This window comes from Narcine bancroftii, chromosome 1 (genome assembly GCF_036971445.1).
Source record: "Narcine bancroftii isolate sNarBan1 chromosome 1, sNarBan1.hap1, whole genome shotgun sequence".
Classification (NCBI taxonomy): domain Eukaryota; kingdom Metazoa; phylum Chordata; class Chondrichthyes; order Torpediniformes; family Narcinidae; genus Narcine; species Narcine bancroftii.
The window spans coordinates 319,786,189-319,813,764 of NC_091469.1; the positions used below are offsets into that span (position 1 = coordinate 319,786,189).

Genomic DNA, 27,576 nt, shown 5'->3' on the forward strand with positions numbered 1-27,576 from the left:
ACAAGGGCTCAGCATCGTGGCGCCGTGGGAATGTGACCAGACCATCCGTGATGTTGGGGGTTGTCACTTCTTCCGCTGTCTACACTCACGTTTCCTATGTTTCTGAGTGTAAGCAGCTGATTTTCATGGGATCTACCTGTTGTTATCAAAGGCTTTTGATAGCAAGTAGTAATCTATACTTGCACAAAGCAATTTTTAAAAGGGTATTTTTAGATGGTTAAGTATCGCATGCACAGGCACAGGCCATCTGAGGGAGCAGATTGTTAAAATCATTCCTAATCAAAGTGTGTACATTGGAGACAAGATCATGGAGTTGAAAAGATTTTTAAAAATGTTGTATTGTAGAATTCAAAAGATTCTGTCTGTGCGATTTTTAATTTTCGCATTGAAATATTCAGATACTCCTGCCAGTGCCAGGAACGCAGAGTGCTTCCAGCTGCATGGGGGATTATGGGTAAGGAAGACAGCTATTTTGCCTGCGGAGGCTACAGCTTCCAGCCTGAACAGCAAGTAATAAACACAAGGCTTTGGTTGCTTCAAGACGTCCCACGTCTTGGCAATTGGGAATAATAAACCTCAACGTGGTGTGGCGTGGTTCACAAATGAGGGTTCTGTTAGGGGGGGGGGGGGGGAGCGAGAAGGCGGGGATGCATTTGTAACAAATATTAATATTTGGGGAGAATTTATAAGATTTAGAGTAGGTCACATACATTCACACATTTTAAAACAGATCTTATTTGAAAGACTGAAGAAATAAGTCTAGTGAAGATCTCTGGAGAATGTAAGCACCTTTCACAAGTAGGTTTAATTGAACTGACAATGACCATTGTTTGGAACTGGAGACAGGATGGCTAGTGGAAGCTCTTTTCAAGGGTTTTGCCAGAGTCCACAGAAAGGACACTCCTGGATAATTTACCTAAGATAACAACTTGAGGAGAAGAAGAAAGAACTCCTGTTGTTTGCTGGAGAAGGTGGGGGTTTTGCAAGACATGAGTCACATGTTCTCTTTGGAGTTTCAGTTGGAAAAGAGAGAGAGTTGAGTTAACAACTCAGTCAGTCAGTGTGTGGGACACTAATAAGTAACTGAAAAGTACAATCCAGGAATTCTGAAACTGATGAAAGCAAGTTCCAGAGCAGTAGATGGCTGGAAGTGCTATCTGTCTGATGTTTCTCTTGAAATAGAGCAAGGAATGGAAATCTGTGGTAGCTTGAAGAAAGAGGTTACCATCTGGAAGACCCTGATGGGGCAAGTTTCATCAACGAGACCCTGAAGTGACTAGTGGTGGCACCTCAGTTGTGGAAATCTGGAACAACAATTCTCTCTCTCTGCAAACCCTATAAGATCCTTCCTGAGCGGTAAACATTTACCTTTCAAGCACTAAGCCTGGTGAACTTTATACATCTACACACAGACACCCATTACATACACATGCGCTTAGAATTAGAAGGGGGTAATTTTGGGTTAGTATAAAGTATAGTATAGGTATAGAGTTAAGTGAAAGTTTGATTCTATTTTCATGTTTGAAGTTGATTAAAAATAACTTTTGTTTTGAAAGCCACTTGTCTTGGTGAATGTCTATTGCGGCTGGGGTTTGGGGTTCTTTTGGCTCGTAACACATTCCCTTACTAAAGCTCAGCCTAGGGACTTGGGTGGGAGATAATCCACTGGTTCACTTCAAATAAATTATAATGCAACGTGTGAAATTTACATGGATATGTCAGGCGGCATGGTTGTGCGTGAAAATCGTCCAACTCTCAACCTTGTGTGGAAATTTTTTAAAATGGGGATGCAATTTCAGTGCTTGCCATAGGCGCTATCTTACCTAGATACACCACTGAGTGGTAGAATTCCAATAATTGTCTTTCATGGTGGAAGAGGTCACAGATTTACATGGAACAGTGCAGCCCATCATATCTGCAGGCTTTACCAGATTTAGTTTGAGATGCCCTGATTGGATTTCATATTCAATTCTGATTTGTGTTTCCTTGATAGATTTGTGTTTTACTCACCCTTTTATGAATTCTTATCAGCAGGCATGCCTCTTCCTGATGTCATGTTCTGCGCTCAGCAGATTGAAATCCCCCCTGAGTTTCCTGAGATTTTAAAACAGTTTACAAAAGCCGCCATCCGTACCCAGCCACGTGATGTTCTTCAGTGGTCTGCTTCGTAAGTAAACCCTTTACCTCAGCGATCAGGTTCAAGTTTTCAGGATATTTTGGATTGAGAAATTAAGCAAAGAGCTAAACAGAATATGAAAGTTTTAGGGTTATTCATTTACAATTCTTGACAACTTGATTTTGAGAATCTGGTTACCTGTACTAAGAAAGGCACTTGAGTGAGTGTTTGAACTATATTCTGCTCCTTGGTGAAGGCATCCATAGTGTAGAGCAGAATGTTATGTGGCAAGGTATATTAATTCAATTTCACAGATAACAGCCATTTCTTGGCATCCCGACAATACCTCTGTGTTGTCATGCTTTGTCCAGAACACCTGACATGAGCAGCATTTTTCTCCAATTACACTGGGAAGGGTAAAATTATTGTCTTCAGGCCTGGCACAAACCTCGTATAGTCCTGATACCATCAATGATCCAATCCTTCTGCTTATAATTTCAACATTTTTTTGAGCTCAGAATTATGCATTATTAAGAACTACCTACTTTTGCCTCTTATTTTGCCTCCATACCTGATCTTTTATCCATTGACTATTCCAGACTACAGCAGTCTGGCCTCCTAACCTCTACCATGACTCTCGCCTGGTTCTCTCATTAATTATTTAATTTGTTCATTTATTCATGTTTATCTCAGGAACATGCTTGTATATATTAGAGGTCAACTGCTTTTGCTGCAGTAGTTCTTCCAGCTAGTTGTTTCACAACCCAGATGCTTTAGCAGTGACCTTCCTCCTCCATAAGGTTATAAGTGAAGAAATTCACTGATGGTTGCACAGTGTTCTGTTTCATTCACAGCTCCTTGTGTAACACATGACATCACAAGACAGCTTTTTGGATTTGGCCCGAGAGCAGCAAGTTACGTTCCTGCTGCCTGTGCTAATTAATAGAAATCTCCAGCAGATCTTTAACAACTTCCCCTGAGTTAACCATCATCAAATGACACACCATCGGCATTTTAATTGTCACTCTTGATGAAAAGCTTAACTGGATCAGCCACCCAAATGATATTGTTGAAAAGAGCTGGTCATGGCAAGGTATTATGTAGCAAGCTCACCATTCCACTCCCAAATGTTTTTCTTCCATATCACAATCAGGAGTATTATAGAAACTGCAACACGAGATTTCCTCAATGAATGCAGCTCGAAAAACACTAAAGCAACCCTAATACCATAGCATTGCAACACCCTAACCTGATTCTGGATTTCCGAATAGAAAGACAACAGTCTACCCAGGTCAGTAGCAGGACATTGAGCTGCTCCCGCTGAGTAGTGCCACACCTCAGGACTGTGTGCTTAGCCCTCTCCTGTTCACACTGCTGACCCATGACTGCATCACCATATCCAGCTCCAACAGTCATTAGATTTGCAGATGACACAACAGTAACCATATCAGCAACCACGATGAGCCGTACTACAGATAAGGGGTGGAAAGTCTCGAGATATAGTGTGAGACTAGCAACCTGAATCTCAATGTGGACTTCAGGAGGACCAGGAACGGCACCCTCCACTACACATCAACAGTTCTGTAGTGAAGAGAGTGGAAAGCACCAAGTTCCTTGGAGTTCACTTGTCTAGTAATATTGTGGCCACATAACATCTCCTCACTTGTCAGGAAGGTGCAATAGTGACTACACTTCCTGAGAAGACTGAAGCTGGCAACAATTATGTCCTCGTTCTGTAGAAGCTCTCCAGCTGCATCGGTGTGGTACGGTTGCTGCAGGGAATTGGATCAGAGGTTAATTCACAGAAGCATAAAAGTGGCAGAGAGGATCACTGGAGTCTCCCTCCCCCACCCCCCCCCCCAATCAATGTGATCTACTGGGAACATTGTCTGAAGAGGAAGTGCCCTTCCACACTACACATCTTCCAGCTGCTCCTGTCGGGAAAGAGATACAGGAGAATCAGAGCCAACCCCACCAGGCTGAGGACAGTGAGGATGCAGAACAACCAAAGGAACTGCTCACACTAACCATCTGAATCTCTCATATTCATGAACCAATTTTTTTTGTTGTATTTATGAATATCTGACCTGCATTCATTTGTCTGCAATGTATAATTTGTATGTGTGCAATGACTGGTTGTGTGTTTGTATGTTTCGCACTAAGGACCAGAGGATCAGGTTGTACTTGAGCAATCAGATTACGATAAACTTGACTATCACCTGGTCCACCACCTTTCACATCCAGAAGATGCAGTGCAATAAATAGCTGTGATTATTTTTTTCACCACATCTACCACTTAAGTTCATTAACACCAAAACAGAGTATGATGCCACTTCTGACCGGTCCTTATTTGGGAAATGGCAATAGCAATGGCAACACTGAAAAGAGGAGATTTAAAGGGTCCTTAATAAATGTGCTATTGTTCCAGAAATGATAGTATAATTTTTTTTTAAATCAAAGAAACTACAGATGCTGATAATCTGTAACAAAAAAAATGGTAGAGTTACTCAGTAGATCAGGCTGATTCTGTGGGAAAGGAAGTAAATGTTTCAAATCGAAGACTAAAATGTGAAACTCTTACTCTTCTGCACTGTTTCTTGCACTTCTATTTCCATTTATGACAATGTGGTACTTTGAATAGCCTCTGTTCCAAACTACCTGCTGCTAATGTGGTTTTGTACTCAATTTTGTCGACTTAGATATTTTGCAGCTTTGTCTAAAGGTGAAACTCTTCCTGTGAAGGAGCGGTTTGAAATGCCAGTGGCGACACAGAAAAATGACACTGGTCTTACACCAGGACTTCTAAAGGTTCTGCACAATCAGGTAGAATTCTGAAAAGTTTCTAAGCATAGATATCAATTTGATATTCAAAGGGGTGAAAGTTTACTGTGTGCAGACAGTAATGTGGATCTTGCGGTTACTATTAAATCATCTGTGAACATTAAATATCAGGGCCAATGAGTGGCCAATTCTAATTCTTATATAAATAAAGACTGAGCCTTTAGTCCATGTTTGCATTGATACTTTCTTCCTGTCTTGTGTACTTTGGTGGCAACATCAGTAGTATTGCCAAGAAATAATTACTGCAAGATTAGATTTAAGTCACTGCTTTTTTCTAGTAATGGTATGTGGAACAACTGATCATTGAGCACTCAGGTTGAGATGTGAAAATGGAAGCTTTTTCAGATCGCATCTGCAAAAAATCAAGTGGGAATGTTGCTACACCACCCCGATTTACATTCTTCCATCATTCTTCACCACTTCAACCATTCCCGCATTGTGAATCCAGTCATGGGCTGAAACCATTGTATCCGATTAAAAGGATATCTGCTGATCTGGTTGGGGAATATTGGAAAGTTCATCACTTGCCATGATTCTTCAGTTGTATTCACCACTACTCTTTTTTTAAAGAAAGAAAGATGCTAGGATGATTTGGTGAGCAATGAGGTAAGGAGATGAATGAGGCAGGAGCATAAAAGGAGGAAATAAGGAAAATGAGGCTGCAAATCTTGCATTGATGAGGAACTCTCAATAGAATAATTTGTATGCCCCTTAGAGATTAAGGAGTTATGGGAACACGGAAATGAGTATTAATGACTTTTCCCAGTCATGCTCTCTGTTTTCATTGCTGGAATTTAATTTCAAAATTTTGAACTGTTGGGGTTCTCTAAAGCTACCTTGTCACCGATTGTGTGAACTTGGAATACATTTATAAGTCTGCCTTATCTTATAAAAATACTGCATATAATCGTATAAAAGTTGAATTTTGTGGACCATTTTTTAGGGTTAAATTTATGGGGTCAACTCTTACATGGATACTACTTTTGAGGGGCTGAAATTCACACTAGAATCTAAAAGTATCGTATCAGTAGCAGAAGGCCAAATTTTAAGTTTAGACCTACAGCACGGTAACAGGCCATACCGGGCCATAAGTCCGTGCTGCCAAATTTACACCCCATTAACCTACAGCCCCGGTATGTTTTGAATAGTGGGAGGAAACTGAAACCCCAGGAAAACCCACGTAGCATGGAGAAACTCCTTACAGACAGCATGGGATTCGAACCCAGGTCCCAATCGCTGGTATTGTAAAGGTGTTGCTCTGATCGCTTTGCCAACTGTTGCACCCGGATTAGTTTTGGAACAGTATATTTTGAACATCATTTGCCTAAATGAGTAAAGAACTAAAATACAATGAATTAGAACAGTGTTTCCAAAACTGGGTTCCGCAGAAGAAATGACAGGAATCTATCAGGTTTTCTTTAAATTACTCTTTACCTCTGTCTTTCATTTCATTTGTTTTTGGGGTGGGGGTGAAGGGAAAGGGAAAGACAAGATGACAGCTGGGGGTGAGGGAGGCGCACACAACCCTCCGTTGACGCTCACCGCGGCTGCTCATTTTCACAATACCCACCTCACTGCTTCATTCGGCGTTCAGGCTTGGCCTGTCCGTCAAAGGGTCCAGCGATGGGGTTCCAGACCAATTAGCGGTGGAATGATGGGGGAGTGGTGGGATTGTGACATCTCTTCTCCCTGCCCGCTCAGCCACTCACCAGGCTGTGGCCCCATGGGCTCGATGGGGGTTAAGGACCGAAAGCTCCTCCCCGTCAAATCCACAGTGCTCATTGCCCATGTATGATCAGCATGGCAGAGTTCTTGATCTCTGTTTTTATTCCCCCACTGTGTGGTGTGCACCATTTCTCATTGACTGATGGTGCAAACCGTGCCACTGGAACTAACCTGCTTCTGCAAGATGAGGGAGCAGCTGAAAGGTAGTTAGAGGGGAAACCCATTCATTGGCACGACTCGCACAATCACAATAACTTGGAGTGTAGTGGGGCTGCCTGTGATGGAGTGACCACCAGTACAGGTAGGTTGTCCCGCTCCTGTTCCGGGGTCCAGCTGCACAGGGTAGAGGGAGAGGCTTCCCTGAGGAGCTGGACATTTGATTTGGAAAATAAAAAAAAGCAAACAAGTTGAGGAAAGGCAGCCACAAGAGCCCCGTGACCATGGATTTGGGATTGATGAGCCTTGGACCCGCCCTGGAGCCGAAAGAACAACAAAGAAGTTATTGAGAATCACAAAACCCTGTCCATACTGGAATCTTGGGCTGACAAAGAATTGATGGAGGAAGTCCGCAAGTCATACAGCATCTGTGGGAGAAGTGGTCAATTGTTGAACTCAGGGCAGAACAGCAAGCGGCAACTGGGGTTTGGGCCAGGAGTGTGGGGGAGACCCTTGGTCTCAGACTGGTGTCTTTTCAAACAGTAAAATATCCCGGAGCTCCAGGCGCTAGTGCTTCTGGGGGTGGGGGGCATGGCCCGTAAATGCTCCCCCGCCCCCACCAATGCCTATTCAATGTATATACTAGGTCCTTTAAACTGAAATTAACAATTGGGGTACCACAATTTCCAAGTGCTCCCCAAAAGGGTTCCATGAGGTAAGAGTTTGGGCAGCCCTGAATTGGAACATTACAGCACAGAACAGGCCCTTCAGCCTTCAGTATTGTGCTGACCAATATATTCCTACCAATACAAAAGTACGAAAATCCTTTTTACCTTGGAACCCTTTTTCTTTTATTCATGTGCCTGTGTAATAGTCTCAATAAAGCCCTAATGATTCAGCCTGCATCACCACCTGGCAAGGCATTCCAGGCACCCACAACCATTTTTTTTAAAACTTACCCCTGATGTCTCCCCTAAACTTTCTTCCCTTCACTTTGTAGAAATGTTCCCTGGTGTTTGCTGGTCCTGCCCTAGGAGAAAGGTGCTGGCTGTCCATCCTATCTATGCCTCTCAGAATCTTGTAGACCTTTATTAAGTCTCCTCTCATTCTTTACTCCAAAGAGAAAAATCCTACTTCTGCTAACCTTGCCTCATAAGACATATTTTCCAATCCAATCAGCATCCTGGTAAATCTCTTCTGCACCCTTTCCATAGCTGTCACATACTTCCTATAATGAGGTGACCAGAACTGAACACAATACTCTAAATGTGGTCTCATCAGAGTTTTGTAGAGTTGCAGCATGACCTCTATACTCCTGAACTCAATCCCCCTATTAATGAAGCCCAGCACTCCATAGGCCTTCTTAAATCTGTGTGCCAACCTTGAAAGAGGTATGAATTTAAAGCCCAAAGTGCATCTCTTTCTCTGTTAAGTAGCTGGCCATTAACCGTGGACTCAGCCCTCTGATTTGACCTTCCGCAATGCATCACCCCCCACTTATCCAGACTGAACTCCAAATGCCACTTTTCTGCCCAACTCTGTATCCTGTCTATATCCTTTTGTTACCCTCGACAACCTTCAGCTCTATAACTCCTCCAACTTTCATATCCTCAAACTTCATCCAGATCTTTTATAAAAAACCATAAGGAGAGCAGGGGTCCCAGAATAGATCCCTGCGGCACTCCACTTGCAACTGACTTCCAGGCAGAATAATTTCCTTCCATCACTACTCTCTGCTTTTTACCTGCAGCCAATTTTTAAAAATCCACATAGCCAAGGTTCCACTCATTCCGTGCCTCATTGTTTTCTGAAAATGCCTCTTTGTCAAATGCCTTACAAGATCTATGTAGAGTACATTTACTATCCTACCTTCATCCGTTTCTTGTGATACCTCAAATTAAAGAAATAATAGTCCGTGCATCGAAGCTTCTGAAATATTGTGCTCATGGCCACAACTGTACGGCACCTGCTCACATCACAAAATCTTTAATCACAATTACATATTCAGGACTGCAGTATCATTTTCTTTATTGCATTTTGGTTTTTAATGCAATTAAATCATAAATTATCAAAATAAATAATGACAATAGAAACAAAAATAATAATTGGTAGCATTTATTTACGGTATGCATATGAAAAGGATGTAAACATTTACCGTAATAAGAGATGGCAAGGTTGGCGTGGTAGTTAGCACAACGTTGTTACAGCGCCAACGATCGGGACTGGGTTTCGAATCCCGCACTGTAAGGAGTTTGTACGTTCTCTCTGTGGCTGCGTGGGGTCTCTCTGAGAGTTCTGGTTTCCTCCCGCCATTCAAAATGTACTGGGGGATGTAGGTTAATCGGGAGTAAACTGGGCATGTGGGCCGAAATGGCCTCTTAAAATTTAAATTTAAAATTCATTAGAAACACTCTTTAACATCTTCAGCACCAAATAAAGCATCATCAATGAATGCTATCATCATATGGATCCTCTTAATCTTTATAATTCACGCTGTTCCTAGTCAGAGATAGAACATCATCCACCTCTTCTGTATCCCAGTCAACCCAAGGATAATTGGAGTACTGAAGGATGAGGGGTAAACCTCATAGAAACATTTTGAATGCTGCAAGGACTGGACAGAGTAGATGTGACAAAGTTGTTTCCCTTGGTAGGGGAGTCCACAATTTCAGGATTAAAGGGCATCAATTTAAAACAGAAATGTGGAGAAATTTCTTGAGCCGGAAGGTCATGAATCTGTGGGATGTTGGCACAGGCAACAGTGGACGCGAGATCGTTGGGTTTATTTAAGACATATTTGATTAATCAGGGCATCAAGGAATACGGGGAGAAGAACGGGGAATAGGGCTGAATGATAAATATCAGATCATAGCAGACCCGGTGGGCCATTGGCCTACTTCTGCTCTTGTGATAGGAAAATTTTAGGGTGATTTTCGTGATCAGCAGTCCAAAATCCATAAAAATATACCCAAAAGTGTTTAGGAAGAAAAATCTTTTTTGTCCATCATTATTTAAATTCTGAGATTTTAAAATAAAGGATCTGGAAGTCCGACTTTATGATTCATAAAGGGCTAGTATAAAGAAAGGAAACAGGATGTTATGGTTTATTGTGAAGGGAATTGAGTATATAAAAAAAGAGGGAGGCTATGTTTTAGTTACATGACATATTGCTAAGATTACATCTGAAGCATGGTGTGTATTATTGGCCTATAAAGAAGAGTATGAATGCATTGGATCAAATTCATAGAATGTCTGCCAGACTGTTTTTGGAATGGGTGGGTTGTCTCATCTGGAAAAATTGGGCAGTGTGCCATTTCTGCTGGAGTTCAATTGAGTGAGTGGGGACTTAATTGAATCAATAAGAGCCTGAGTGGACTTGACATGGTAGATGTGGAGAGTATGTTTCCTGTTGTGGTAGAATCTAGAACTTGTTTAAAATAAAACAGATTTGCATTTAAATTTTAAGACAGTGATGTGGTGTATTTTCTCTGAGGTTCATGTCTTTGGCGGATGGGTAAGACTGGATAAGCAAGGGATGGCCAGCAATGCACGCAAGCAGGGATATGGAGTTGACATATAATCAGACTTTATTAAATGCCAGAACATGATAGAGGGTCCAAGTGATGTATTCCTGCTTATAAATTGCACATTTGTATGAATATCAAAATGTATAAATGCTGTTGTACTGAAAGTCAGTTTTTTTAAATTTGTGTTTCACGAGAGTAGCGAACACCAGATGATATCTGTACAAGGCAAGTGGAGGAAAGTTTAGGAGAGAAGACAGGAATAAGTTTTTTAACACCGAGAGTGGTGGATGCTTGGAATGAATTGGCAGGGGTGGTGGTGGAGGCTAGTAAAATGGGGCAGGCACTTGGATACAAGAAAAATCAAGGCTTATGGGTGTAAAGCAGGGAAGATTTAGTTCAGTAGGTTTCTGTCAGTCAGCACAACATTGTACTGCGCTTTAATGTTATTTGTTCTATGTTTTCTGTTAGCTGTCTCCAAAGAACGTTGTTGAAGAGCGAGAGTTGGTAGAGAAATGGGAAGATTTAAGTCTGCCAATTCAGCGGCTGAGAAATATTCTGCAACTGGGCAGTTTTGGACATGAGATTGAATGGATGAAATTCATGGCACTTGCTTGCAGTGATTTGGGTGGGGTATGTATAAGTTTATGAACTATTTAAAACTGTGCACCTATGTCTAACCCGAAATTTACAAAATCCTGAAGTTGCAAACTAAATATTTGATGAAATGATCTCTCCATATTAACAAAGTTTAGGATTGGATATTAGAAGGCTGTAGCAGTAGTTATTGGGAGAAGTGAAATAAAGACTACACACTGTGAGTTGCTTGCTTTTCCAACGGTTTAATTTTGAAAAGCCCGTGCTGTGCCTTCCAAGGTCCATAACGGGCATTAACGTCATGATGCAGCCGAGTGTGTGTGTGCAACCCGTTTGAGCACGGGAGAAGATGTGCTCAGCAGTGCCATCTTGATGCGGCTGCTCCATTGCCGCAGCCGTAACGTTGTGGAGCCAGTTCACCTGCATCTCGATGTGCACTGCCACACAAACCACCCCACCCCCCCACCCCCAGAACCGACTCTGGTGTTCCATTACTCCTGAGCGTAGTGGGCTGGACCTTTGTGAGGTCGTTCCCGGCACTTGAGTTGCAATGTCATGACTGGCTGGCTGAGGTCAAGATGTGCAGGCTTCAGCCGGTTGGCTGTGAACATTTCCTCCCTTCCCCAATGTCCAGCATGAAGGTTTTGCCTGTGCTACTTAGGACTTTGTACGGGCCCTCATAGGGTCGTTGGAGGGGGGGTGGAATGTGGTCCACGGTGGACAAAAACAGTCCTGAGGAATGGACACGGGCCGGCACCCATGATGTGAGGGTGAGGGGGGGTTGCCAAGGGGCCTAACCTGTCCCATAGTTTCTGCAACTCTGCTCTCCCCTCAGCATCTGTGTCTTGGGACAGTGGGAAGAATTCACCTGGCAGAGGAATGGGGCGCTGTCCACCAATTCTGTGGAGAGGGCCTGCAGGTCCTGTTATGAGCCCAGAGGACCCCAAAACCTAGCAGCAATAGATTATTTAAACAAAAAATGCTTTTAATTATCTTTAAAAATGAAAACAGAATCACACTTTAACTTATCACTATTAACTTAACTAACCCAACTTAACCCCCTTCTAATTCTAAGCACACATGTATGTAATGTGTGTGTAAGTTCAGAAAAGTTCTTTGGTTCACAGTCCAATCACACTTCTCATTCCTCCAAGTTCACTGGTTGCAGGCAATTCTTATACTGTGCACAGAATTTAACATTTATAAAGTTCACCAGGCTTTGGTGCTTGAAAGGTGAATGGTTACTACTCAGGAAGGTTCTTGTCACTTTTCAGAGAGAGATTTGTTGTTCCAGGACACAAACTGATCCCTTTTAATCAGCCACTTCAGTGTCTTGTCGAATAAACTTGCCCCATCAGGGTTTTCCAGATGATAGCCTCTTTCTTGTAGGTCACCACAGAGTTCCTTTTTGTTTCTCTTATTTCAAATGAAAAATTAGACAGCCAGTCCTCTCCCCTGTGGACCACAAGGGCTTTGATCAGGCTGAACTAAGCACTCGCAATCTGTCTTCAAGATGGACTTTGTCCACAAGCTTTCCAGTTTGTCCTGTTCCAGTCCCAGCTGCTGCTGCTGACTATAAAACTGCAGAAATTATCTCTCTCTCTCTCTCTCTCTCTCTCTCTCTCTCACAGATAAAAGCCTTTTTGACTCCCTCTCTGCTTGCAAAAACCACATGACCTTCTTAGAACAGCAAACAGCTCTCCCAGACAGCCTGCAGCTCCGAACCTACTCCTCCGAGTTCTTTCATCTGTTGCCTTTTAAAACAACAATCCATTAGTGAAGTCCCTTTGGCACTCCAAAGCTTTTGCAAAGGCCCCCAGGAGCCACCCTATCCAGCTTGAGCAGAGCTCCAGTATTTTAAATGAGATCTGTTTTGAAGTATTTGTATGTGACCTACACTAAAAAAACCTGCCACAATTTATCTCCCAAAAACATATCTATAATCTGTCACAGTCCTCTTTGGGTGCAGTTTGGATGCCCAGTAGGACCCAGGGGAGCTCATCCACCCAGCTGGGGCTGGTTAAACGAGCCATGAGAGCTGACTTCAGGTGGCGGTGGAAGTGTTCGACGAGGCTGTTGGGTTGCGGATGATAGGCAGCGGTGTGGTGCAGCTTATTGCCCAGTAGAGTTGCTAGCTGTGTCTACAGTGTCGATGTAAACTATGCCCCTCTGTCAGTGGTAATATGAGCTGGTATCCCAAACCTCGCAATCCAATGCATGAATAGTGCCCTGGAGAAGGAATCAATTGAAGTGTCTTTTAACGGGATGGCTTCTGGCCATCTTGTGGTGCGGTCTATCACCATTAGCAGGTAACGAGAGTCCCCGAAGACAGGTAGTGGGCCCACAATGCTGATGTGTATATCCTCAAAACACCTCTTCGGAGGGTCAAACTGCTGGACCAGGGTCTTAACATGTCAGTGGATCTTGGAGGTCTGGCACTGGATGCAATTGCGGTCCAGTTGGGCAACTTGCTTTCTCAGGCCATGCCATACGAACCTCTCGGCCACCATGCAGTTTGTGGTCTTTATGAACGGGTGGGCGAGGTCATGGACTGCCTGGAAAACCTGGCGCCTTTATTGCTGTGGTACGACCGGGGATAGTGAGCCAGTGGAAACATCGCACAGCAGTGTGTCGCAGCTGCCGGACAGGTTGATGTCTTTGAAATGGAGCCCGGTGATGGCTGTGCAGAAGACCTGCGTTTCTGCATACTCTTCTTGGGCCTGCGCCAGTTAGGTGTAGTCCAACCCGGGGGACAACATTGTCCTTACCAGAAAGGTGCTGGATGGCAGTGGTGAACTCCGATATATACGATAGGTGGCGTTGCTGGCACGCTGACCAGGGATCCTTTACCATAGAGAAGATGTGTATGAGGGGTTTGTGGTTGGTAAAGACCATGAAAGGCCTGCTCTCCAGAAAGTAGCGGAAATGTTTAATAGCAAGGTAGAGTGCCAGGAGCTCTCTGTCAAATATGCAGTATTTAAGCTTGGGGAGCATAGATGGCGACTGAAAAAGTCTAATGGCCTCCACTGACCGCCAATGGACTGTTCAAGGATGTCCTCGATGGCTGTTGGTGGTGCATTAACGGTGAGGGCTATGGGCACATCTGATCTGGGGTGTACCAGTAAGGTAGCATTGGCCAGGACGTTCTTAGTTGCAATGAAAGCTGCGTTGGCCTCCTCTGTCCAAGGTAGAATCTTGCATTTGGCCGACATCATGGCAAACAGTGGTACGGTTGTTGAAATTAATCATCCTGGTGAATTCTTGGAGGCCTTTAAGGATGTTAGGGCGGATGAACTGGCCTATGGCTATGACTCTTTCTGTTGATGGTATTGCCCTTTTTGCAGTGATAGTGTGGCCCAGGAATTGCATGGAGTCTTTGCCGAACTGGCACCTTGCCAAGTTGACTGTGAGGCCGAAGTTGGACGGGTGTGTGTAGAGTCTGTGGAGATGATCCTTGTGCTCTTCCTGGTCCTTGATCGCGATGAGTACGTCATCCAGGTAGATGAACACAAAAGTCCAAGTCTTTGCCGACCACATCCATTAAGCACTGGAAGGTTTGCACTGTGTTCTTAAGACCAAATGGCATGCGGAGGAATTCAAAAAGTCTGAATAGGGTGATGATGGCTGTCTTTCCAATGTCGTCTGGGTGGATGGGAATCTGGTGATAGCCACACACTAGATCGACCTTTGAGAAACCTTTGTGCCATGCAGGTTGGACGTGACGTCTTGTATATGTGGGATTGGGTAGCATTCAGGTGTGGTGGAGTCGTTAATGTGGAAGTAATCCTTGCAGGGCCACCAACCACCTGAGGATTTGGGGACCATGTGAAGTGGGGACGCACACGGACTGTCAGACCTGCGGACTGTGCCCAACTGCTGTATCTGAGAAAATTCTTCTTTGGCCAACTGCAGTTTATCTGGGGGATGCCTTCTGGCTTTGGCATGGAGCAGGGGGCCTTGGGTCGGGCATGGCAGAAATAAACTGCAGCCCGAGGATGGATGGGAATTTGACCAGGATGCGGCTGTACTCGTCTTTTGGGGCGCACACCGTGTCCATGCTTGCGTTGCTTTAAGCTGTACAGTCCGGAATGTCTGGGCATGGACCAGGCGTTTGACCTTCACGTCCACCAGCAGGCTGTGTGCTTGTAGAAAATCTGTGCCGAGGAGTAGTGTGTCCACAGTGGCTCATGTGAAATTTCACTGGAACTTTTCTCTGCCGAATTGTATTTGAACGCTGCGTGTGCCAAAGGTCTTGATGGTGGTGTTGTTTGCCACCCGGAGAGTGGGACCTCCTGGACGCATTCGTGTTTTCAGGGCAGTCGGCGGGATGACACTGAGTTCATCACCCATGTTGTTCAGGAACCGTCAGCCACTAGCCTTGTCGGTGACATGCAATGGGCTATTGGTGTGGCCAGCCATTGTAGCCATTAGCGGCGGTTGGCCTGGGCATTTTCTGAAAACGAGCAGGCTGCCTGCATCTTCATGCTTGTGCCCCTCAGTGTTGGTGATAAAAACACCAGTTAGTGTTCAATGCCTCTTTTGGCTTGCTGGGGTGTAGTGGTGCTCGGTTTGGATGGGTGGGTCCAAATCAACTGGTTCACGGCGCACTCGTTTTCGTGTTTTGTGCACCACAACATGTCTGCTCTGGCCATGACCTTACGTGGGTCTGAGAAATCTTGGTGGAGTGAGCTGATGATGTGGTAAAACATTGTGGAGTTGGAGGTGATCTGCCAGAGGTGAAATTGTGCTTCCGCTTGCCTGAAGCAAGTGCGTGGGTGAAGCATCCAGAAGGTTGGCAATTTCACGGCCACTGCATTGACTGCTGTCACCAATGTAGCAGTATCAACTGAGGGAAGTGAAATAAAGACTACACATTGTGAGTTGTTGCACTTCCAATGGTTTAATTTTGAAAAGCCCACGCTGCACCTTATAGGGCAGCCCATAAATCCCTCCCACACATGAGCAGTGACGTCACAACACAGCTAAGTGCCTGGCCCATTTGAGCAGGGGAAAAGATGCACTTGGTTACGTTACCTTGACAGCTGCGGCCGTAACATTGTGGAGCCGGTTCACCTGCATCTCAATGTGTGCCGCCACAAAGCCATCATTTGTTACCTTGAGGACATTCACAACCATCACAAAAAAATAAGAAAAAAACCAATCTGATGTAGGAACTCAGTCGATCAAGGAATACAACAGGGATAAAAAGAATGGTCAGTGTTTCAGATCAGAACTCTTCATCAAGACTAAGATCATTCTTTTTTCCCCTTTGATGCTGATCAACCCACTGAGTTTCTCCAGCATAGTGTTTTGCTCCAGATTGCCATATCTGTAATCTCTTATTGGTCTCCATTTTTAATTCAAACCCAAGGTCTTCAGGAACTAAGTTTCAAGGAAAGGACCGTAGAAGAATGAGGGGAGATTTGATAGAAGTATACAAAATTATGAGGGGTATGCAAGTAGGCTTTTTCCACTAAGGGTAGGTGAGATGCAAACCAGAGAACATGGGTTAAGGGTGAAAGGAGAACATTTGGGGGGGAACATTAAGAGAGTGGTGGGTATGTGGAATGAGTTGCCAGCTGAAGTGGTGAAGTGAATGCAGGCTCAATTTTGACAAGTACATGGAGGGGAGAGGTACGGAGGCAGTGGGACTAGGCAGAAAAATAGGTTGGCATAGATTTGAAGGGCATGTTTTCTGTGCTGTAATCTTCTATGGTTCTAAATGATTGGGTCCATTTTTCAGTTAAAAGCTTGCTGTCATATTTTACTGCTACCATTTTGGGAATGCTCTGAATGGGTGGTGAGAAGGGCTCAGCATGGCAGATAAAGTTATTTGGGAATGATGATGGCAAAATGATTGCTTTGAATATCTACTACTAAAGGATAAAAAAGGTAGACACACATGAAGATGATGCAAGGACAAGAGAGGTCATAGTAATTAGAAATGGGGTTGTGTAGATGAGTGTTGGAAGGTGAACAAAGAAGGCTTTGAATTTAACACAATAGCAAGGAGGTCAGTGAAGACCAAAGCGATGTTCAGGTTGGAGGGCAAGATACAGGCAGTTAAATTTAGAACATGGAAATCTATGGAGAAGGAGAGTGGAAAGCTGCATTGAATCAGAGAAATTCAATTTAGAAATAATAGATGTTGCTGGATCTGGAGGACTTGAGTGATAGGGAAAGACTGGTTAAGACGGGTCTTTATTCCCTTGAAACTTTCCAATGCAACTTTCGTTTTATACTTCACACAAGTGATAGAGAAATAGAACTGGTTTTGGTTGACCATGCAAATTCTTTGGAAGCTGAGGGGTAATATGGACCAATCAGAGCTGGTGCAGAAGCTGAGGGCAACAATCAACATGGATGGGTTGGACCAAAATGCCTGTTCTATGATTCTACGACTGTCCAAAGATATCAGTGGTGGAAGGTTCAAGATGAGGAAAAATTGGTTAATGTTGTGGAAGTGAAGTTTGAAGCTTATTGATAGTCACCAAGGTTTTTCTAGTCTCACGTCCAGAATATCAGGAAAAAGAAATGTGTTCTTAGTAAGGCAAAATGACCTCTTCCATTTCTGCTGAAAATTTAAACCTGTCCCTTATTTTGCAAGACAGTGTTGGTGCTACAGTTAACAGAAGTGATGGGAAATTAAACTGACTTTCCTGTTTTGGTTGACCATGCAAATTATTATCTGTTCAGTGATTAATCAGAAGTTCTGTCAATAAAACTAGATGTTCTTCCCGTGGCATATACGCTTGGTTTAAAAAAAACTTCCTCGCTTGAAATAGAGAGAAAAAAAATTAAATTGCTAGCTCAAGAATTAGATAATTAAAAGAAACATTGCATGTTTCTCTACCTAACGAATGAACTTTTTTTGTAACATTTTATTTTATTGCACTATGAACCATATCAACAGCAATATGTACAAATGTTCTTCATTAAATATACACAGTGACATTATTCCATTATTCCCTTTTTTCTCCCCCCCCACCCCCAAAACCCACAAATTTTAAACATACAAAATACAAGAAACAACATCCACACAAAAAAAAACAAACCTAACTAATGAACTTTATGCAATCTGGGTTTAAACACTAGATGGATCTGTGAAGCACCTTTTGGTAATTTAACAATATCGCAAAGCCATAATGAGCTAACTTTATTGCAAAAGTTTGTTGTGAAGTATTTTTTCTCTTATATGTAAAATATTTTCTAATTTTTTACATTCCTATAATTTTGTTTCTCAAAATATCCTGATTACAGGTTTGCACAGTATTTTACAACATAACTTATCAATGAAGTCAATTTTTCAGTCCCTTTCCAAGGAAAAAAAAACAAAGAACTTTACAGTGAATTAAATAATTTGGAAATTAGTTGATGTGATATCATAAATATGATTGATGAATATGAATAAGAACATAGTAGGTATAATTTTAAAAATCTGAGGATCTTAAAGCTTGTTCAGTGGAAGGAAGAGGGTACAAAACATGAGTCTAAAAGGGAATTGCTAAATTAAATGTTGCTTTGGAAGGATCTCCAGATAGAAAATCCTCTCTTGGTTTTGCAGAAGGGAATTTTCCATTTTATTTCTTCCTCAGGACTCTCATTTATTGTCTCCTTTTGCATGCTGTAATGTAGCTAACTGCTACAAGCTATGTCTCTGCAGAGCCTATAACGCAGAGCAGGTTATAGCTGTATGTGGGTTAGCTCATAAAGAACACACTGTTCCTAGAAAGAATGACACGAACCCCAGTTGAGTGTAGTTAACACTGAGCTTTATTGGGCTCACAGCCCTGCTTTTATTCTCAAGCTGAGGGCGTGGTCACCCCCCCCAGCGCTGATTGGTGCATTTGCGATCCTCTTTCCTTGATAGGCCAGTTAGGCTCCTTTAGTTTTGGCCATTTGGAGGGCAGCGCTGCGGGCCTGGTGCAGCCTGCTGGATCGTCACGTTCGTCCTTTTAGTGAGGCATCCCAAGGGGGCTGTGAGGGGCCACCACAGTAACATCTATTTAGTTGCTCCTCTTCATAAGTCATTATATTAAGACTGAATATGTGCTATTGCTTGTGTGATCTGCTTGGAATTTCATTAAAAAGAAGCACAATTCCTTCTTTACATTTCTTTGCTTTTCACAATACATCATTCAATGTGGGTCTTGGGGAGGGGCAATCTATTGATGCCAGGACATTAATTGGAATTGTCCTGGGTAAACTTGTACCTCTCACTTTGTTCGTTTTAGATTGGTCACAGTGTTTGAGCTACCGAAAGAAAACAGACACACATACCGAGAGCACTTTAGTTTATACAAATCTTTATTACTAAATCTAAAGCTGAACTCAAACTACAATATGCAATGCCTGGACTGGTCCCAACTGCCGAAGCGAGGCAACGACTGAACACTTGTAGTAGGTTGTCTGGGCGCAGCTTCTCCACCTCCCCCGACCGGGATGTTGGTTGGAGTCTAGAAGTTCTTCTTCTTGCTGAGAGATGTTGCCACCTCTCGGAGAGTCTCAAACTTCAGCAGTGGGACCATGGCTTATATTACCCAAAAGTTGTTTACTCATAGCTCATCTCTTTGAATAAATGATTTAATTATCTTCAAGGTCTCCTAACAGTCCGCGACCAACAAAAGAGAACTGCATCTCTGGGCCTCGTGGTGGAAATTAGATAATGTCTACTGATTCATATGCATCCTGGGCCTCATGGTGTAAATTAGATTATGTCTACTGATTCAAATGCATCTCTGGGCCTCATGGTGGAAATTAGATAATGTCTACTAATTCAACTGCATCCCTGGGCCCCATGGTGGAATTTAGATTATGTTTTCTGATGCAACTGCATCCCTTCTTGCATAAGCTGGTCTAAATCCTCCATTACAGTATCCTTGTGTCTATTTTCCATGTACAGCAGATTCTCTTCTTACCGCACAAACTGTCAAGTGAGTTGCAAACTGCAATGAGTTGTCCATTAATTAACATCACGTACTGAAATATCAATCATGGGCATTCACATCTAATGAGCAAATGACTCTTGTCATTAATAATAAACATAGAAGACAAATATGTTGGCATTGTTTTGAATATATAATGTATTTTATGTTGATTTCAGGCAAAGTTGAATCTGCAAGTATTTCCCAGTAAACATTTGCACTACATGTATGATTAAAGTATTTTTAAATGCCTGGCCCCTTATTTTGTAACTATGCTTCTTTGATTATGATATTCCCAGTAGTAAAAACAACTACTCTGTCAAGCTCCCTTAAGATTTTGTGTTTGATTAATATCACCCCTCATAACCCTGAACTCCAGCGAATACAGACCCTACCTGTCTAGCCTCTTCTTGTATTAGTGACATAGTCAAATCCAGTTTGAGGATGAACACTGTAGGTCCATAACTAATGTCTTCAATTTAAATGAAGGTGATGATAAGTGTTTGAGGGAGGAGTTGTCTCAGGTAAACAAGCTAAGAAACTGGTCAGCAGATGAACAGTAGCAGATATTCAAACAGCTAGCTGCGTCTGTAGTGCTCCCAATCAAAAGGAGGGATCCCACAACAAAGAGGCACAGTAAATCCTAAACAAAGAGAATTAAAGATGATGTTAAATTGAAATGTGGGATGTACAGGGATAAAGGTTAATTGTAGACCTTTTAGGATCCAGTAGCAGAAGATGAAAAACCCCATTAGAAGGTAGAAATTAAGGCTGTGACAGTAGATAGATATGTTTTTGGGAAAGTAGGAGTAGGTCACATGCAAACATTGTAAAACATATCTTATTTAAAATACTGGAGCTCTGCCCCATGCTAGACATGTCGGGGCCAATAGTCTTTGCAAGAGCTTTGGAGAGCGCCCAAGAGACTTCACTAATGGATTGTTGTTTACAAAAGGGCAACAGATGAAAGATCTTGTTGGAGCTGCAGATTGTCTAGAGCTTTCCTAAGAGGGTCAAGTGGTTCTGAAAGCAGAGGGAGTCAAACAGGCTTTCTCTCAGAGAGAAAGAGAGAGACACACACAGAGATCACTTCTACAGTGTTACAGCCAACAACAGCAGCTGGGACTGGAACAGGACAAGCTGTCAAGCTTGTGGAAATCCCCATTTGAAAGACGGGTTTGTAAGTGCTTCATTCAGCCTGGTCAAAGCCCTTGTGGTTCATGCAAGGGGGAGGACTGGCTGTCTAATATTTCACTTGGAATAAGAGAAACAAAAAGGCACTTTAAATACCTGGTGACCTGAAAGAAAGAGGTTATTATCTGGAGAACCCTGAAGGGGGCAATTTTCATCAGCAAGACACTGAAGTGGCTGGGTGTCCATCGTACAACAAATCTCTCTCTGAAAACTGACGAGAACCTTTCTGAGAGGTTTTCTTTTAAGCACCAAAGTCTGGTGAACTTTATAAATGTTAAATTCTGTGCACAATATAAGAATTACCTACAACCAGTGAACTTGGAGGAATGAGAAGTGAGATCAGACTATGTACCAAATAACTTTTCTGAATTTACACATGCTTAGAATTAGAAGGGGGTTAAGGTAGTTAAGTAAGTTAATAGTGATAAGTTAAAGTGTGATTCTGTTTTCATATTTACAGATTATTAAAAGCAACTTTTGTTTAAGTAAATATCTTAAACAAAGATATGGTGAATATCTATTGCTGCTGGGTTTTGGGGTCCTCTGGGCTCATAACATTTTATGGGGTTCGTCCTTTCGGATTGAAAATTGGAGTTTTTGTGATTTATTAGTTGATTTTTTTTCAAGCTAATTTAAAGCTTGTGTGTGGAAAAACAGCAGCAATGGATGCTGATACATTTTTGCCACAACCATCACCTGCAGAGCTGCGGAGCAAGAGAAAAGAGGAACTGATGGCTATTACATTTACATTGCTTAAGGTGGTATGTGAGTGGAAAGAAAAAGGTTGAGAACCACTGGGTTAGAGAAAAAAAAACAGTAGCAGGTAAAGATGGAAACAGTGGAAACATTGATTTTTTTTTAAATTGCAGGGTTCATGATCATAGTTAAACTTGCACTTCTTAAGAGTTTAAAAGTATAAGTGGTCATCTTATTCAAACGTAAGATCATAAGAGGACTTGACACGGTAGATGTTTTCACCAGAGGGAGAGTTCTCAAATAAGGGCACTCAAATAAGGGACCAGCTAGTCATTTCAAATTCAAATGTCTTGTCATAGTGGTTGATGGATGTTGACTATTTAAAGTAAAGATACATAAATATTTGATAGATATAGGAACAGAAGGGATGGGGAATTAGCACAGAAGAGGAGTGGAAGCCACCACAGATTTGCCTCGATCAAACTAAATCGTACGATGGGCTTGAAGGGCTTTTTTTTTTCAAATCATCCATCTCGTGCGATTTTTTTTCAGTGACTTTCCATCTTCTGATTTCAACAAAGTGGTCTCCTTTTGGTTATATTGTTCATATTTATTCAAGGGAATGTGCATTATGACCCATTGAGCACTGCACAAAATTTCAAAAAAAAGAACAAGAATTACAGGGTGAATTTTGAAGATGATGTTAATTTTAAGTGAGGATCAGCCATGATCTCATTGAATGGCGGAGCAGGCTCGAAGGGCTGAATGACCTACTCCTGCTCCTATCTTCTATGTTTCTATGTATCATTATCGTTAAGCTACTTTAATCAAAGCACAGTTTTCTAATATATTGTGTCTTTCCAATGAAAACAGTATTTCTGCATGATTAATCAATCATATTATTTGTAAAACTGATTCTTTTTGTTTTGAACAAAAGATATAAACCTTGGTAGCTAATGAAACTTCAATTAAACTTTCCCCCAACTGTGCTAAAAGGCATATTTTCTTCATTGTTAAGAACAAGTTTTACCTGCTGATTAAAATCTCTCAAATTACAAGGATAGGTCAGCACAAAATCAAACACCTCTTTTAAATTCCAGCAGATTATTCATAACTTCTTTTTGAAGTCTCTCTTCAGTGCCTTGAAATATGCCTGTGAAATTCTAACAACTGACCCACCGGGTGGTGCTGCTCACATTAGATTCGAAACCTTCACTTACCTTTTCGCCTACCTGGCAGAGATGGATGGGACATTTACAGACTCTAAAATAGAAGAAATGCTTCTAACCTTGGAGGAAGATGTGTGAGTACAACATGGAATCCAGCTATGTAATTGCAGTGACCTGGGGGTGCTAACTTTGTACGTATAATTGAAGAAACGCGCAGAACTGATTCTCGTGGTTAATAGTGTTTTGAAAAGATGCATATCGAATTACAAGTATGTCCATTAGTTATATTGACAGGCACTAATGATATGAATGTTATCAGAACCCTGAGCTCACTTAATACCTTTTTGTTAATGATATTAACTAATTTAGTTAATGACAATAACACAAAACTTATATATTTGTATATGGGCAAAGCCATTTCCCCAAAGGCTTATACAGTGACTGTTCAAGCCGAAGTAAGCTGCAGTCTACAGAACACAGCTTGAATGGCAAGAGGGATGCATAGCATTCCTAGGATAGAAATTGGAAAATAGCTCTTGTGCCTGAACCAGCTATCCCAAGAAGCTGTAATCTGGTTGGACAGTGATCCAGCTGTGGTTAAATACCTGGTGATATTCACCAGCAATGTAACAACATACCACTGAGGGGAACACATACTGCCAGTATATGTTCAGCAGGAAGGGACGAGGCAGAAAAAAAACTTGCAGTTTCGACCAAATCAAAACAAGATAAATTTTTTGAAGAGACATTTGTAGATGTTTCCTTTAAATTTGTAACAAGCATTGTTCACACCATTTTCATTGCAAATATTAATTATGTGATCAAGATTTGGGAGGAATGTTTGCCAGGAATTGAGGAGAATGACCGATAGCATTGTTTTTTTTAAACATTCTGTTCTCAACTTTATACCATTCTTTGATTATTCTTTGTCTGAAGAAGAATTTCCTGACATCAAATGCAGATTTGATCATTTCTCCAAAGCTTTACTCTTGCATTTCTCACCACTGTTACCTGCACTGTCTTTGGCATTTCAAATACTCTTTTGTTAGTTCAAGGCCAGAAGTGGAATCATATTTAAAACATATATTGGCCAGAGCATTTTACAATTAGATCAGTTAATTCCTCTGCTTTGGCTACATGGAATAAAAATTTCTTTGCTTAACTGTTGACATATTTAACATTGATTCTGGCAAGATATAAAGCTTCAAAATTCAATCTTATTGCATAATGTTTTCCAGGGCGAAAGATTAAATTGTAATATCAAATTGATCTGTAAAATCTGATCTATGTCACATAAATTGCACTGCATATGTTGAATTTATGATCACTCAAAGCACATTCAATGTTCATTAAACATTGTACCATCACATTGATCAGCACACATGTGACACAAAGACAGAGTTATGCATAAAAAAGGCAGATTTAAAAAAAACCTGAAGTATCCTTGCACCTGCAATTGATCGGTTCACCATTCAGGTAAATCATTCCCATGTTTTGGTTTGGGGAAGGGTTGTGGAGGGCTTAAGCCTTCAAATTCTTTGTTGGGGTGTTCACTTCTGCCAGTGCAAATTCAACCATTATTAGCAAAACACAACCCTGAAAATGATTGTGAATCATGTTGCTTATACACAAGAAGGCTTCCACAAGCAGCAATGGAAAAATTGTTGCAGGTTCCTTATGAAACGTAAAGTCAACAAATATTTTTGTATGGAGTGAATTTCAGAATTTATTTCAATTTTCATCTTCAGACTATTGTGCGGTATAATGCCAATCATGACTTCTGAACAATCCACACCACAACGTTGTCTAAAGGTACAGCAACTTGAAATAAAACACGAAAGCCTGCAGACACGGGGTTGAAATAAAACAATGCTGGAGAAATTTAGCAGGTTGAAAAGTATAGCAAAGATAAAGATACATAACCAACATTTCATCAAGGTATGGAAAAATGTGAACAGGCTGAACTGAAAGGTGGAGGTGGGAGGTGTGGGGAGGAGGAGCACAGTCCAAAGGCAGGAGGTAATCGGTGGAGAAGGGAGGGAGACCACAGCAGCAAGTGGGGGGCGGAGGGATGGCTAGGTGAATAGAGAGGGAAGGGAGTGGAGAGCTGAGGGAAAGAAGACGAGGAGAAGGGACGAGAGAGAAAGGAGAGCAGGTTAGCAGAATCCAGGGAAGTTGATCTTAATGCCATCTGGCTAGAGAGCACCCAGACGAAAAACAGGTGTTCCTCCAGTTTACGAGTGGTCTTGGTGGGATAGTACATGAGGCCATGGACAGACATGTGAGTATAGGAGTGTGACACAGAACTGTAATGGTTGGCTACTGGGAGGTCTCTGTCACTGGCACAGTCAGAGCAAAGGTGCGAAGCGATCTCCAAGTCTGTGCTCAGTTTCTCCGATATATAGAAGTCCACAAAAGGAGCACTGTGTTCAGTAAATCAATCCTGCGGATACACAGTGAAGTGTTGCTTCACTTGAAAGGCCTGTTTGGGGCCCCGGACTGGGTGAGGGAGAACGTTTGAGCGCAAGTGTGGCACCTACTGAGGCCACGGGAAGGTGCCAGGGCGGGGAAGGGCACGATTGGTGAGGAGGGATAGTTACATGAGGGAGTCACGGAGAGAGCAGTCCCTATGAAAGGCAGAGAGGGGAAGATGTGTCTTATAGTGGGATCCTGTTGTAAGTGCCAGAAATTCCAGAGGATAATGTTTTGGATGTGAAGGCTGGTGGGATGGTAGGGGAAATTCTGTGTTTGTTGCATTTAGGGGCAGATGGGGCCAGAGCAAATGAGTGGGAAATGGAGATGCAGATGAGTGCTGAGTTGATGGTGGTTGAGGGGAAGCCACTTTTGTGAAAGAAGATGGCCATTTCAGATGATCTGTACTGGAAGACCTCATCTTGGGAACAGATGCAGTGGAAACGGAAAAATTGCGAGGAGGCAATAGAATCCTGACAGGGGACAGAGTGCGAGGAAGTCTAGTTGAGGTAGTTGTGGGAGTTGGTAGGTTTGTAAAATAGGTCGGTGGAAAGCTTGTCTTCCGATATGGAGACAGAGAGATCCAGAAAGGGGAGAGTGTTGCCAGAGATGGACTAGGAGCTATCGGGGTAGAGAAGTTGGCAGTGAAGTAAATGAAGTTGATGAGCTCATCACAGGTGCAAGATATAGTCATCAATATTAGCAGAGGAAGAGTTGAGGTGCCTAGGCCTCTAGCATGGATTGCTCCAAAAAGTCCACAAGCAGGCAGGTGCAGCTGGGACCCATGCAGGTTCCCATGGCAATTCCTTTGATTTGGAGGAAGTGAGATGAGTCAAAGAAAAGTTGTTTAGAGTGAGGACAAGTTCTGCCAGGCAGAGGAGGGTGATGGTAGAGAGTGACTGGACAGGACTCTGATCCAGAAAGAAGCAAAGTGCATCTTGAAAGGTTGACAGCTAACAGCCAAGGTGAAAAAAAATTGCAGAGTTAAAGGCAAAATCACTTTCCTTGTTTATGAATTAAAAGTGGAAAGGAAATGGTGATTATTCACATGATTTACTTCAGAAGTGCCATGACTTATTTAAATCTGCCTGGAATGCAAATAGGGCCATGGTTTAGTTCTCATCCAAAAGTTGCCACCTCTGATGGAGCAGGCCAAAATGCACGTTCACATCTCCAGAGTGGAACGAATGCATTGACTTCTGATTCTGAGGTCATGTGTGCTTCCCACTCCCTTCTAGACAGATCTTTATGCTCAATTTGATGAGAACAACAGGATAACACTGAAGAAAGCTCCATGTACCCCCTGATGAACAGGTTTCATGCATAGCTGCGGCCAAAGTGAGGAGAATCCAATCCAAGATGAATCCACACAAAGTGGCGAGACTGCACTGACCAATTGACTTAGGTCTTCATGGACATCATCAACCCCTCACTGCAGCAGTCCATCGTTCCCACAGGATTCAAGACAGACACCATCATCCCAGTACCAAAAAGGATTGCAATGACAAGCCTCATTTACTACTTCCCTGTAGCACTGACTTCCATCATTATGTGTGATGGAATGCATCAAAGCACACCTCCCAGAGATGCTGGACCCATTTCAATTCGCCTATTGAAGAAACTGTTCCACAGACTGTGCTGTAGCCTTGTCCCTTCATTCCATCTTGAACCATCTGGAGAATGTTGCCTCATTTGCCAAACTACTATTTATTTTCTTCAGCTCAGCGTTCAGTATGATCATTCCTCAGAGGCTGGTGGAGGAGCTGTCCTCACTGGGACTTAACACCCCTCTCTGTAACTGGATTCTGGACTTCCTAACGAAAAGACCATAGTCTGTCCGGGATGGTAGCAGAACATTGTCACGCTAAACACTGGTGCACCTCAGGGATGTGAGCTCAGCCTGCTCTGTTCACACTACTGACCCACAACTAGATCGCTAGATTCAGCTCCAACAGTGTCATCAAGTTTGCAGATGGACTGGAGGAGTCACGTGATGGAGTAGTGGCCGGTCGGGGAACTCCAGCCCTCTCCAGAAAAGTAAAAAAAAGATAGAGAAAAACCAAAGGCACAAACATAAAAAAACAAAATAAAGTGAAAGTAAAAGTGTGGAGAAAATGGCAGCGAAGAAAGAAAAGCCAAAAACAACGGGAAGAAAAGAAGGA

At 42.5% G+C, this 27,576-nt stretch overlaps 1 protein-coding gene across 12 annotated transcripts in view; it reads left to right on the forward strand.

Annotated features, from left to right (window-relative positions):
- Positions 1-27,576, forward strand: part of ropn1l (rhophilin associated tail protein 1-like) — an 80,991-nt gene that overhangs the window by 6,450 nt on the left and 46,965 nt on the right. For 4 of the 12 annotated variants that reach the window (XM_069906946.1, XM_069906917.1, XM_069906866.1 and 1 more), the window contains exons 2-6: positions 2,035-2,167; positions 4,816-4,939; positions 10,834-10,995; positions 22,874-23,076; positions 24,691-24,754. In XM_069906946.1, the coding sequence (XP_069763047.1) occupies positions 2,037-2,167; positions 4,816-4,939; positions 10,834-10,995; positions 22,874-23,076; positions 24,691-24,754 (684 nt within the window). In that variant the 5' untranslated portion in view covers positions 2,035-2,036. Of the gene's footprint in view, positions 1-2,031; positions 2,168-4,815; positions 4,940-10,833; positions 10,996-22,873; positions 23,077-23,356; positions 24,105-24,690; positions 24,755-27,576 lie in introns of those variants that run through there. The other 8 variants (XR_011347552.1, XM_069906899.1, XM_069906907.1 and 5 more) reach the window with 5 other exon arrangements.